The sequence below is a fragment of the Acanthochromis polyacanthus genome, chromosome 4 (genome assembly GCF_021347895.1).
Source record: "Acanthochromis polyacanthus isolate Apoly-LR-REF ecotype Palm Island chromosome 4, KAUST_Apoly_ChrSc, whole genome shotgun sequence".
Classification (NCBI taxonomy): domain Eukaryota; kingdom Metazoa; phylum Chordata; class Actinopteri; family Pomacentridae; genus Acanthochromis; species Acanthochromis polyacanthus.
This window is the reverse complement of record NC_067116.1, coordinates 6,925,642-6,938,719: the sequence shown is the minus strand read 5'-3', so window position 1 is coordinate 6,938,719 and position 13,078 is coordinate 6,925,642. Positions and strand designations below refer to the sequence as shown.

The 13,078-nt window shown below is 37.8% G+C and overlaps 2 protein-coding genes across 3 annotated transcripts in view; both read left to right on the top strand.

Moving 5' to 3' along the window:
- Positions 1-2: 2 nt before the first annotated feature.
- Positions 3-4,593, top strand: aldh7a1 (aldehyde dehydrogenase 7 family, member A1). The gene is made up of 2 exons (XM_022217597.2): positions 3-127; positions 2,280-4,593. Exon 2 carries the CDS (start codon positions 2,285-2,287, stop codon positions 3,911-3,913), a length of 1,629 nt encoding a protein of 542 aa, XP_022073289.1. The 5' UTR covers positions 3-127; positions 2,280-2,284; the 3' UTR covers positions 3,914-4,593.
- A 2,363-nt stretch (positions 4,594-6,956) lies between these two features.
- LOC110967863 (guanine nucleotide-binding protein subunit beta-4) overlaps positions 6,957-13,078 on the top strand; it is a 46,086-nt gene continuing 39,964 nt past the window's right edge. For both annotated transcript variants that reach the window (XM_051947762.1, XM_051947761.1), the window contains exon 1: positions 6,957-7,081. The gene's annotated coding sequence lies outside the window, so the exon portion shown is untranslated. The remainder of the gene's footprint in view (positions 7,082-13,078) is intronic.

Sequence of the window (13,078 nt, the reverse complement as noted above, 5' to 3'; positions counted from 1 at the left end):
CACACTGCGTCGAGGCGGCTGACCAATCAAAGCGCGGCGTTTCAGGTTCAGCCATGACGTTATAATCAAGCGACTTCTTGCACTTCATTCTCCGGAGTGGACGTGGCCCTGCGTATTCGATATCAACGTAAGTTAAAAACTGATTATAAGTAGCACAAACTCACTTTTAAAGACTGAAAAGTGACATAAAGGTCGTGTGAATGCAGAATTTAAAGCTGCACAGCGGCGTCAGCGAGTGAAAACTGCAGGACCTTGAGTCACGGTCGTGAGACTTTAAGATCCACGCTGATCTCGGCCATCCTGTCGCTGCCAGCTACAACAGTAGAAACTCCGATAGGAAGAAAATGCATCAAAAATGCAAAGTGCAAGTTGAGATTATCCTTGTGGTTAGCATTCATTAATAATCTATCTGACAAATGTCGCATTTCTGTATCGTAAATAAGTTTCTGCACCCTCGTGGTTTGGCCAAAGTTTAGATTAATTGCGCATGCGCAGTGGGTGGGCATTGTTGAGAAACTTGTGGGTGAACACATTCTGTCTGGACACAGCCTGAGAATGGGTAAGGTTATACAACCAGGTAGATTAGCGCAGCTCAGTAACTACCCACCAGAACCTAAGACATTTTGCTTAAAGCGATATGTTTTGTATGTAAAAGTAATTTGAGAATATCATGGAATTTTTAAGTCGGCCTGTTGACTGACTTATTCCTTGTAATGTGCACTAGCATGCAGCATGTGGCCATAACCCAGCTTAACATTAAACTTAAAAAAAAATTTATCACTAAATAATAACAACAACCCAATTTTGATTGACATTTTGACTCTTTTGCAGGATTTCTAGTTGTGCAAACTTTCTCTTAACAGTCTGACATTAATGATATTATGATCAGTTTATTGCATTATTATTGTTATTACAATAATATTTATCTGAACAATGCAGTTTCATTCACATAACTTTACATTTTTAAATGTAAATTGACTCATTAGAAAAGAAGAAAATGTGCTCCGATTCCAGACACCTGTCAAGGACATTTTTTTGTTTAGTCTGTCTTTGCAGGCCGATAATAACTCTGGGTTTGAATTTCATCACTGTACAGTACCAGACTTTCACTTAATCATTTATGTGTACTTTTTAGATTATGTACTGTTACATGTTTTCTAATTTGTTTACTTTCTCATATATGTAGGTGTGTTTTTGACAACAAATATTGTAACATTATTATTTAGATTTCTGCAAATATACTGCGTGAAATGAGTGCTGTAGTGTTTTGAAAGCTGTTAGGTGTGCAATAATCTGATGTCTTTGTTATTTTATGGAGTTTATTTAAAGTTAAAGGTACTGGCCAACAAATATCATTTATTAATCAGCGTTTAACAGACTCCGTACACCTTCTCGGCCCAGGTCTGCACTCTGCAGGATGCATTTGCTTGTATTTAAAATAATTATTTTCCAAAATAATACATGCAAATTAAAAAAAGTGATCATAACTGCTATTGATCTGCAGATTGTCAACATTTGTTGGCAGCTTTAAAGTTATGCTACAGTTATTGTTACCCACGTGAATGCAGTATTTGAGTATATAAAGGTGTTTTACACATTGATAAGTTTACTAAAAAGATTAAAGTTCAGTTATCTTTTTTTAGAATTACTTCTTTTTCAATTAGCTGTCACAATGGAAAAATAGTCTTGTTTTGTTTGTAATGTATTTAATTTATTGATCATATTCACTAACCCGTCGCACTTTGAATTCTTTGTACTGTTCTTGTAAACTTAATGTGGTAACGCTGCAAACACATCAGTGTTCGTCACTGAAAAATAAAAATGGTGCATTTAGCAAAACACTGCTGATCAGTTAAAGTATAGGTAGGTAGTAAAATGGAAGTCAGTAGTGTTTCAATTAGCAGATCTATCACAGTGATTTTCTAGCATCTTTATACAGCACTAATATTTGAATAAACTATTACAATCGTATCTTAGAAAGGAAAAAGCTAAACGTTTCCTGTTTCGGTGTTCTCAGATATGAGAATTTGCACATCATTTTAATGTGAATGTCTTTGGATTTCAGACTCTGTTTTAGATCTAAGAAGTTGTGCCTGGCATTTTTTCTTACTGTTTTCAGTCTTTTTTTATAAAGTTAACAATTACTTGGTGTGTTTAAAAAAAATATTAATCTGCAATCGAGGAAGAGCTGAACCTTGTAGTCATATCTTTTTTCCAATGCGTGTATGTGATTGCTCTTCAAACATGTAAAATTAATTTTTAACTTGGTCTGTTTCCAGCACTCATGCAGCACTGCCTCACGCTGACCCTTGCCCGGCACAGCAGGCTACTCTTGAGAAATAAACTAGCGTTGGTCCACCGCCAGCAATCGGCAGCCATGTCGGGCCTCCTCATCAACCAGCCCAAATACGCCTGGCTGAAGGAGCTGGGTCTGTCCGAGGACAACTCCGGCGTCTACAACGGGAGCTGGGGAGGCAGCGGGGAGGTGGTCACGTCCTACTGCCCCGCCAACAACGAGCCAATCGCCAGAGTCACTCAGGCGACTTTGGCGGAGTATGAAGAAACCGTGCAGAAGACCAGGGAGGCTTGGAAGATTTGGGCAGATATTCCAGCTCCAAAGAGAGGGGAGATTGTGAGGCAGATTGGAGACGCACTGAGAAAGAAGATCAAAGTCCTCGGCAGCCTGGTGTCTCTGGAGATGGGAAAGATCTACGTTGAGGGAGTCGGAGAAGTTCAGGAGTATGTTGACGTCTGTGACTACGCTGTCGGTCTGTCCAGGATGATCGGTGGACCCATCCTGCCCTCAGAGAGACCAGGACATGCTCTGCTCGAACAGTGGAACCCGGTTGGCCTCGTCGGCATCATCACCGCCTTTAACTTCCCCGTGGCAGTGTACGGCTGGAACAACGCCATCGCTCTGACCTGCGGTAACGTCTGCCTTTGGAAGGGAGCCCCGACGACTCCCCTCACCAGTGTTGCAGTAACCAGGATCGTGGCCGAGGTTCTGGAGCAGAACAACCTGCCCGGCGCCATCTGCTCCATGACCTGCGGCGGCGCCGACATCGGCACGGCCATGGCGAAGGACGAGCGCGTGGATCTCGTGTCCTTCACCGGCAGCACCCACGTCGGCAAGATGGTGGCCATGATGGTGCAGGAAAGGTTCGGCCGCAAGCTGCTGGAGCTGGGCGGGAACAACGCCATCATCGTGTTCGAGGATGCCGACCTGAATCTAGTGGTTCCCTCCGCGGTCTTCGCCTCTGTGGGAACCGCCGGCCAGCGCTGCACCACGACCAGGAGGCTGATGCTGCACGAGAGCGTCCATGACACCGTGGTGGAGAGGGTCGCCAAGGCCTACAAACAGGTCCGCATCGGAGACCCCTGGGACCCCAGCACCCTGTACGGTCCGCTGCACACCAAGCAGGCGGTGGATCAGTACCTGGCAGCCATCGAGCAAGCCAAGCAGCAGGGAGGCACTCTGGTCTGCGGAGGGAAGGTCATGGACCGTCCTGGGAACTATGTGGAGCCCACCATCATCACAGGACTGGCTCACGACGCCCCCATCGTCCACACTGAAACCTTCGTCCCCATCCTCTACGTCCTCAAGTTCAAGACGGAGGAGGAGGCATTCGCTTGGAACAACGAGGTCCAGCAGGGTTTGTCCAGCAGCATCTTCACCAAAGATATGGGCCGAGTCTTCCGCTGGCTGGGCCCCAAAGGATCCGACTGTGGCATCGTGAACGTCAACATTCCCACGAGCGGTGCCGAGATCGGAGGAGCCTTCGGTGGGGAGAAGCACACGGGAGGTGGAAGGGAGTCCGGCAGCGACTCATGGAAGCAGTACATGAGGCGTTCGACGTGCACGATAAACTACAGCAAGGATCTTCCTCTGGCTCAGGGAATCAAGTTCGAGTGAAGCTTCGGGCGGCTTTTTGTTTGAGCTGCAGAGAGCCGAAAGGACAACGCTAAATGTTTGAAGTAGCCGAGTGTTGCTGAGCAAATGCAAGACGTTTGTCGTTGCAGGTTTTTGCATCCAGAAAGGTCAGCTTGAAAATAGCAAAAAAGATAAAAGAATTTGGTTGTAATTCATCTCGTTAATCATGTGTCAGATCTGTTTCTTTGGTTGTGGTTTTAGTTATTAATCCTGGATTTGAAACGGTTCGTGTTTAAGGTCAGATCTCGTTTCACCCCCCAAATGTTGGCATGCACTTTTCTACAAGCACTTAGAGAGCCAGTTGTAGTGCTAGATGACTGTACCAGATACCTTTATAATGTATTAAAAATACATATCACCTCTATTTTGGAGAAAAATCAGTGTTAGGCATTGTTGTGCAAAGAGCATTTCCTCACTGACTGCAGAAAATAATCTTCTTAGACTGTTCAGGATCAGAATCACTTTATTCACTTTGTTCATGATCATAACAAACTAACAATTGAAGATTAATAACCTAGAACATATAAACTTTTGTGTGTTTGCACGTCATCTGCAGCATTAATAAACTAATATACTGTACTCTGCGTCTAAAGCACTCTTAAAGCAAGGAGAGGAACAATGTACTTTACAGACAGTCCAATAAATAAAGGGCGTTGTGTTGACATGAATTTTCTTTTTCTTTTCTTTCTAAACGATTAGAGAGAATTTAAAAGAGCAAAATCTGGAACAAAAATTGAATATTTCCAGTGTTTTCTTGCTGCATCATCCAAGTTTCAGAAGCTGCAGAATAAATAAAATTGCTTTGAAGAAACTGACAGATGATGGGAGAAAATGTGTCCAATTTGGATCAGATTGACTCAGGTCCTTTTTTTCTCTCAAAAACATTCTTATAAAATTCTAAATAAGTAGATAAAATGTATGCAGAGAATTTGTGGAATGCACAGCAGATTAGACAAGTTTACAGAGCAGATATAAATATTGAAATCCATACATGAAAGGGTCAGATCTTATATTTAGAAAAGACATTTTTTTAAAAGAGGTATTTAGAAATTGCTAAACTTAAATACTATATTGCAGACAAAAGACCAAACCAGTGAGGGAATAATGAGTAAATATGGTAAACTGGTAATGACAATAACTGATATTTTTTTAAAATGATCATTTTAATAAACAGATAAACAGGTAGCTATGTGAAACTCCCATCATAGGAGCAACAAACAGCTGAGTTATAGTTACACGCTGCCTCTTAGACTCCCAGTATTTGTGTTTTATATGTTGTTCATTTGTCAAAAAAAAATCAAATTTATGAATCATGCAGAGCTGCTGGCTACCTGAATTATTCATGATTTTATTTTATTTTCTATTATAAACCAACAAAGGTAATGGATGCAGTTTATTTAAAAAAAAAATTCACCCATAAATCTGTTATTTTTATGGAATTTTTTCTTTTTATTTGACAGATGTTTTCCAAAATATCAATGAAAATACCATAATAGTCTTATTTGAGGTGTTGAATGTAGTATAAATAGAAAAAATCAGATTGTATTAGACAATAACTTCACCACAGAAGAAATCACATCTATTAGATGATTCTGGTATTAAATGTGTGTAAAAATGATCCTTTCTTTCTTCCTATCACACATGCTGATATGAGCTTGAAAGTTTACCCAGAATGCACTGTTTAAACTTCTCTCCAGCCACATTTCATCATGCTCCCACCTCTGTGCTTCACTGTCAGGACTATGCATTCACTGTGGTACTACTGGTCAGAAAAGACACAAAATGGTCACAAAGAAACACAAAACCATCCTTAAAATTTTCCCCAGATTGCACTTTTTAAAGTTTTCTCTCCTGAATTATCAGAAAACAGAAACATATCCTGGGTATCAGTGACTGTTTCTATGACTCTGTGTCACTCTATGACATTGAACTGCTGCAGTTTTACTGTTCTAGCCTCGATACATCCCATAATACTGATGCAGTTGTAGCTGAGACTTAAACCATCTCACCTCTTTGAAGCTGAATCAGCTACACTTGGTTGGTATGAGAAATTATTGTATTGAATTGTTTTAAAAGTCAACAAAACACAAAAGATCTCAGTAGATCTTAATTCTGGATCATAAAGACGTGAAAACAAACATGACTGTCAAGAAATGTTCTCCCAAGGTTCCCTGAACGTTCTTGCTTTCTAGGATTGTTATTTACGGTATTTTTCTGCAATTCATAGTAAACTTTAAACGTGTTTACAGAAGAAAAGCTGTAATTTACTGGTCAAATTGACAGATTTTCCCAGTTTTGCTAAATTGCAGATAAGTAGTAAAATCATGAGAAGAAGACATGTACACCTTAATCCTAAATCTAACGGTCTGAAACTATGAATAAGGTCCACATCTTTTTTTAATAAATAATTTTTCCTCTTTTAGGACTGAAAAATGACACCATTTTTTAAACTGTAACTGAATCAGTAAAAAATAGAATTATTTTTCAGATACTTGCTGTTATTTTAGAGAAAAAATGTATACTAAGAGCTTGTTTTGCCTGCTTTTTATTTTACATGTTGACTGTAAAAAAAATCACAAAAAATCACAAAAAATCAACAATGTTACAAATGTTTTCCTTTACAATGCTAAAATAATCAGCATTATACACATTTTTAAACAAATGACTGTTGCTCTTTTACAACAAGAAAATATTCTTTTTGTACAGTTTTTGAATCAGCAAAAACAATTTTGTAGAAATTTGGCGTCATTTTAAAGACCTTTTTTTCCCTGTTTTGTTAGCGTAGAGATAATATCTAATCAACTGAAATAACAGTGATGATAACTGCTGAAGCAGGCAGCTCTCCTGGATGTATTCCACATATTAGTAGACTGTTTCTGCAGCTCATTCTCTCACATGTTGAATAAACCCAGTCTGTCCCTTTAACAGGACTACTATTCCATCTCCATACGCTCTCCCTCCCACTCAGCAGCTTCTGTCAGACTCCAGCTCTGCCCTCCTCTCCATTTGCTGCCTCTGCTCGCAGCATCATCCACGCTTCTTCTGCCGCCGGGAGGAAGAAGTGAAACCGCTGCTCTTCTCGATCCACGCCGTTCAGGACGTACGCAGAAAACGCCCACTTCCTCTGCTCCTCATCTGCACTGGAAAAAGGTAGAAGAACACTTTGGTTGTTGGTGTAGCTTCATTCAGTGTGTTTCTCATGAAGCTCGTTCCTGCTGCAGCTGGTTGGAGTATTTTAACTGAATTTAAAGTGAGCTGGGTGTGGAGCTGCAACAGAACCTCAGTGAGCTTTTTTTTTTTTTTTTTTTTGTCGTTGATCTGCTTATCTCAGAGCCTGCGGTGCACCAAAATGTCAGAGTAAAAATAATCGCGGTGATAAATTAATGATCATCTGGTGTCTCAGCTGAGGCGTCTGAAGCACACCGGGGTTGCTTCTCGCTTCATTTATTTTATTTTTCCACCACACACTTCTTGGGAAATTCAGAGCTTTGATGCTTCTGTTCGGTTTACAGAAGTGTCTGGGATTCCCCTGGACTCCAACACTCTCACTTCTTCTGTTTGCACGTTTCCTTTTGCAGCTTCTCCCCCGAAACAGAAGCTTTCAGGCCTCCAATCTGCAAAAAATACCCTTCACCAGTGCAGGAAAGTTGTGTTTTCAAAGCGTAGATGTTCAGTATTTACAATATTGTTCCAAGACACACATTCACACATCACTGCTGGATCCTTTAATCTAGTGTTTTATATCTCTGTTTAGTTTTTTCTAATACAGGATGCTTGTTTTTTTTACTTAAAGTTGTCATTCATCAAAAAATAAGAAGAATAAATTTAAAAAAGAAAAGGAAAAAGAACACAGGGAATCCAGTCAGGTTGTACATTTAGTTCCAAATTAATCAGGTTAAATCTGCATAATTAATAATACTGTAGCCTTCCTTAATATTTATTATAGTCAGGTTAAACCCCATGATTATATATACTGTAGGATTTCAGCTATAATATGTATTCAAGTTTGGTAAAGTTGCATTTTCTGTAATATTATTAGGGTTTAAATGCTTAATATTTATTCTAGTCGGACAAATCTCTAATTAATAATGCTGCAGGATCTGTAATGTGTGTTATAATCAGGTAAAGTTACATTTTATGTCATATTTATGGGGATTTAATCCGTAATATTGAAATTATGTCAGGTATATCTGCATAATTAATAATACTGCAGCCATCCTTAATATTTATTATAGTCAGGAAAAACTCCATTATCAAATATACTGTAGGATCTCAGCTGTAATATGTATTATAGTCAGGTAAATTTGGATTTTATATAATATTTGTAGGCTTTTAACACTTAATTTTTAAATTAATCAGGGAAATCTGCATAATTAATAATAGAGCGCATCTGTAATATGTATTATAGTCAGGTAAAATTAGATTTTATGTAATAATTGTAGGGTTTGAATGTAAATGTTTAAATTAATACTCTTTTAGCATAAATTAATGAGGCAAATCTGCATAATTATTACCGTAGACTTCTTTAATATTGATTATAGTCAGACAAAACTCGATAATTAAATATGCTGTAGGATTTCAGCTGTTATTTGTATTGTAGTCAGGTAAAGTTGCATTTTAGGTAATATTTGTAGGAATTTAATCCATAATATTAAAATTAATCGGGTGAATCTGCATAGTTCATCATACTGCAGTATCTATTAAATGTATTATAGTCAGATAAAGTTGCATTTTTTTTGTAGTATTTGTAGGGTTTTAATCATTAGCATAGTCAGGCTAGTTTCAACAATTAAATATACTGTAGGATCTGTAACATGTTCAATTAAAGTTGCATTTTATATAATATTTGTGGTATTTTAATGCATAATGTTTACATTAACCAGGTAAATCTGCATAATTATTAATTCTGTAGCCTTCCTTAATATTTATTATAGTCAGGAAAAACTCCTTCACTCAATATACTGTAGGATCCAGCTGTAATATGTATTATAGTTGCATTTTAAGTAATATTTGTTGGGTTTTAATACTTAACATTTAAATGAATTTGGCAAATCTGCATAATTAATAATACTGTAGCATTAATACTAATTAAAATCAGAATAAACTCTACAATTAAATATAATGTAGAATCTGCATAATGTACTATAGTCAGGCAAAGTTGTGTTTTATGTAATATTTTTAGGGTTTTAATACTTAATATTTTAATTATTTTGGTAAATCCACATCATAAATGACACAGTTGGGTTTTAACTTCAACATTTTAACTTGTTAGGTTATTTCGTGGTCTAATTTCAACACTTTGGCTCAAGTTTTGCAAACTAAGATGTAGTGATTCATTGTAGTGATTTTTATCCTAATAATAGTTCTGTCTGTGTGTCCTGTCTGATCTAAGTTGGACTCCATGTTATTTCTCACCCCATGTCCGTCCTTCTGTCCTGCTCTGTCAGTATTTGGACATCAGAGTCCACAATCTTTGTCCGGCTCATCGCTAGTGTGACTCCAACACGACACGAGAGGCTTTATCGCAGAAACGACGAGGGCTCTTCAGCGAGCTGCCACTGTGGCCAACAATAGCACCGAGATTAGACAAGAACTCGACGCTGGGATGGAACAAACCGTTTGGAGCTTCTCAGACCTGCACCAAAGTCATTGTAGATCCTTGTTAGGCGACTAGCAGAGGATCTGAGGGACAAGTCTCTGTTTCTGAGGTTTAGACTGAGTAAGAATCGCCACGGATGAGTGTAGAAGAGTAGATAAATGACATCCTCCACCTCAGGAACAATAATTTACTGTAGAAATGAAAGGAAAACCACCATTATGTGTCCAGTCAAGAGTTGCTTCTTCTTCTTCAAACCAGAAGCAGTCAAACCCAACTTGAACCACAGATGATTAGATTGTCTTTGCAGCCCGTTAGGAGCCATAATTTGTTGTAAACATGAAGGGAAAATGACCATTATTTGTCCAATGAAGAGTCATTTCTTCAGCTGTGTTTGACTAAAGAATCAGTCAAACCCAACATGCACTACAGATGATTTCAGTGAAGTAGATAAATGATTTTCTATGCAGCAAATTACGAACCATAATTGGTTTCTAATGAAGGAAAATAACCATTTTGTGTCCAATGAAGAGTTGGTTCTTCAGCTGTGTTTGACTAAAGATGGATTTTTTCCACCAGAACCAGTCAAATCCAACATGAAGATTTTAGCAGATTAGATAAAGGATTTTCTTTGCAGTACGTTACAAACCATAAATAATTGGAAAGAATAAAAGGGAAAAAATCATTATTTGTCCAGTGAAGAGTGGATTCTTCAGCTGTTTGACTGAAGAACCAGTCAAACCAACCATCTACCACAGATGATTTTAGTAGAGCAGATAAAGGATGTTCTGCACTTTATGAACAATAATTTACTGTAGAAATGAATGGAAAATACCATTATGTGTCCAATGGAGAGTCACTTCTTCGGCTGTGTTTGACCAAAGATGGATCATTTCCACCAGAACCAGTCAAACCCAACATGCACCACAGAGGATTTCAGTTGAGGAGATGAAGGATTGTCTTTGCAGCGCCTTAGGAACAATAACGTACTGTAGAAATGAAGGGAAAACGACCATTATATGTCCACTGAAGAGTCGTTTCTTCAGCTTCAACATGCACCACAGATGATTATAGCAGAGTAGATAAAGGATTGTCTTTGCAGCACCTTAGGAACAAAAATTTACTGTAGAAATGAAGGGGAAATGACCAAAGATGGAGCATTTCCACCAGAACCAGTGGAACCCAACATGCACCAGTCAGCGAGTAAAACCCTGAAACTGTCAACATCTATTTTCCTCATCGCCTGGCAAGAGAGAGAGAGAGAGCTCGGCGAGGCTCGCATATTTTAAGTCACTTTGCACTCTTGGAGAGGGCCCTTTTTCAATAATCCATTATGCATAGCAGCTCCGGCTCTCCCTGGTATTTCTCCTACCTTCTTGACGTCAGTTGCCATTTGTGAGGGTTGCCCCGGCAACGGCCAGCCTCCCGGGGAGATGTCTGGTGGAAAAGACGGCCCCGATAAAGCCTTTTAAGGTTCTGCCATTGCTACACCTTTTAATTGCCTTTGATACAGTCGGAGTATTACACGGAGGCCGTCGGGGTGTCGCCACATGTGGGCAAAATATGGGAGATAAAAATATGACGTCTGATCACGGATCTATTGTTGACCTATCAGACACTGTCTGATATAATATGCAAAGATGCAGCTCGGAATGATATGTATTTATGACATAATATGACATTAAACTCCAACTTCCTCTTTTGGTTATGCAAACCTGAACTTCTATGATCATGCATTCAAATTCAAATTAATAAAGCAGAATGTTGCCTTTTTGCATTTTGCATTCCACAAACAGTCCAATAAAGAGACCTGTTTGTGGTTTTAGGCCACATGAGGGGTGAGATCAGCTCCTCCAAACCGCCTTCACATTCAAATCGTCTGCATTACTGTCACCGGGTTCCACTGAATTTGCATCGATGCAAATTCTCCACACAGTCGTGATACTGTACTCGATACCTGCCGCCGCTATTTATAGCCTCACCAACGTGTGTGTCTTGCTGTTTTTTTTTCAGACGCCAGCCTATTGATGTGCTATTTTTACAGTGTCAATTTGCTCCCTCCCTTCCCGTTCGGTTGCCAAGCGATGGGCCGAGGGACCCGATTGGCCGATGATGAGCTTTTTGGACACGCTGACTGTGATTCTCAGTCGGCTAATGAATTCAGGCTCAAGAGTTGATTCCTTCTTAGGGAGTTTTTGTCTTCCCTCCCCCACAAAACAGATCATTGATTCACAAAAAGCTTAAAATAAAATACTCCAATGTCCACAGTTTATTAAAAGTAGTAAAATTAGACTTTAATTCAGGTGTGGAGGCTCCACAGCTGCATGATCTACATCCACTTTGTCCAATTAGTGCAATTTGTTGAGCAACAATCTTCAGCCTGATCCACGATTATCATTATCATTGTTGCTACTAGAAAAATTATAACAATAAAAACTGATATTGCTCCAAAAAGTGTTTTAAAAATGTTCTCCATTGTTTTGCAGGTTTAATTTTTGCCAGTTTAGGGAAAAAATGCTGTAGACAGACAATATCTGTGTTTCAAACAGATTTTATTTCAACCTTGACCACCCTACACTGTAAAAAAAAAAAAAAAAGCAAAAGAATGCATTTTTGGGGGTAAAAATGTCTTTCTTTGCCAGTAATTTTTTGAATAATTTGCTATTGTTTAGATTATTTTCTCTGTTTGTGAAATTAGACTCGTGAAATAACAGAAAAAAGCGACCTTAAAAATGCAAACAAAACAACAACAACAAAAAAACAAAAACAGGCCAAAACTGTAAATAATGTCTACATCAAGAATTTATATTTTTATAAATGGAAATTATTTTTTTTACATTTGACTGTAAAATTACACTATTTTTCTCTCTATAAATCAGCAACTGTCTTTTTAAAAAAATGTTTAGCAATAAAAGCCAAAACTTAATAATGTCTATGTCAAGAATTATTTTTATTTATTTAACAATAAATAAAGGTTCCCTGAACGCTCCTGTTTTCTTATGCTTTGATTTATGGTATTTTTTAAAAATTTATTTTTATTTGACAGATTTTCCCTGTTTTGTTAACTTAACCCTAAAACAAACGTGCCAAAATTATGAACATCAAAAATTAATATTATTTTTTAAATTTTATTTGTTCTTTTACAAAGTTTGACCATAAAATTGCACTATCTTAAATAAAATAAAAAAATTGGAATTATTTTTCTGATATTTGCCATCAAAATGATGTTTATCATGAATTGATAACTATTTGTTCAAAAAATGTTTCTTTTTTAACAGATTTTCCTTGTTTTGTGAACTTAGACAAAAAATCTTGTAAAGTTAATGAAAAACAAAAATATTAATTTACATGTTGACTGTAAAAAGCAGACCAAAACTGAAAGTAGTTTTCAAAACAATTTGTATTTTTACAAATTTGTTATTTTACTATGTACGACTATGATTTCATACAGTTCTACTTTATTTAAATCAGCTACAATTGTTGTTATTTTGCAAATATTTTCCCTCATTTTCACCATTTTTGCAGTTTTTTTAATGTTACACCACCATTGT

Coding starts and splice junctions, on each gene's coding strand:
- aldh7a1 (XM_022217597.2), top strand. CDS start 2,285: ATGCAGCACTGCCTCACGCTGACCCTTGCCCGGCACAGCAGGCTACTC.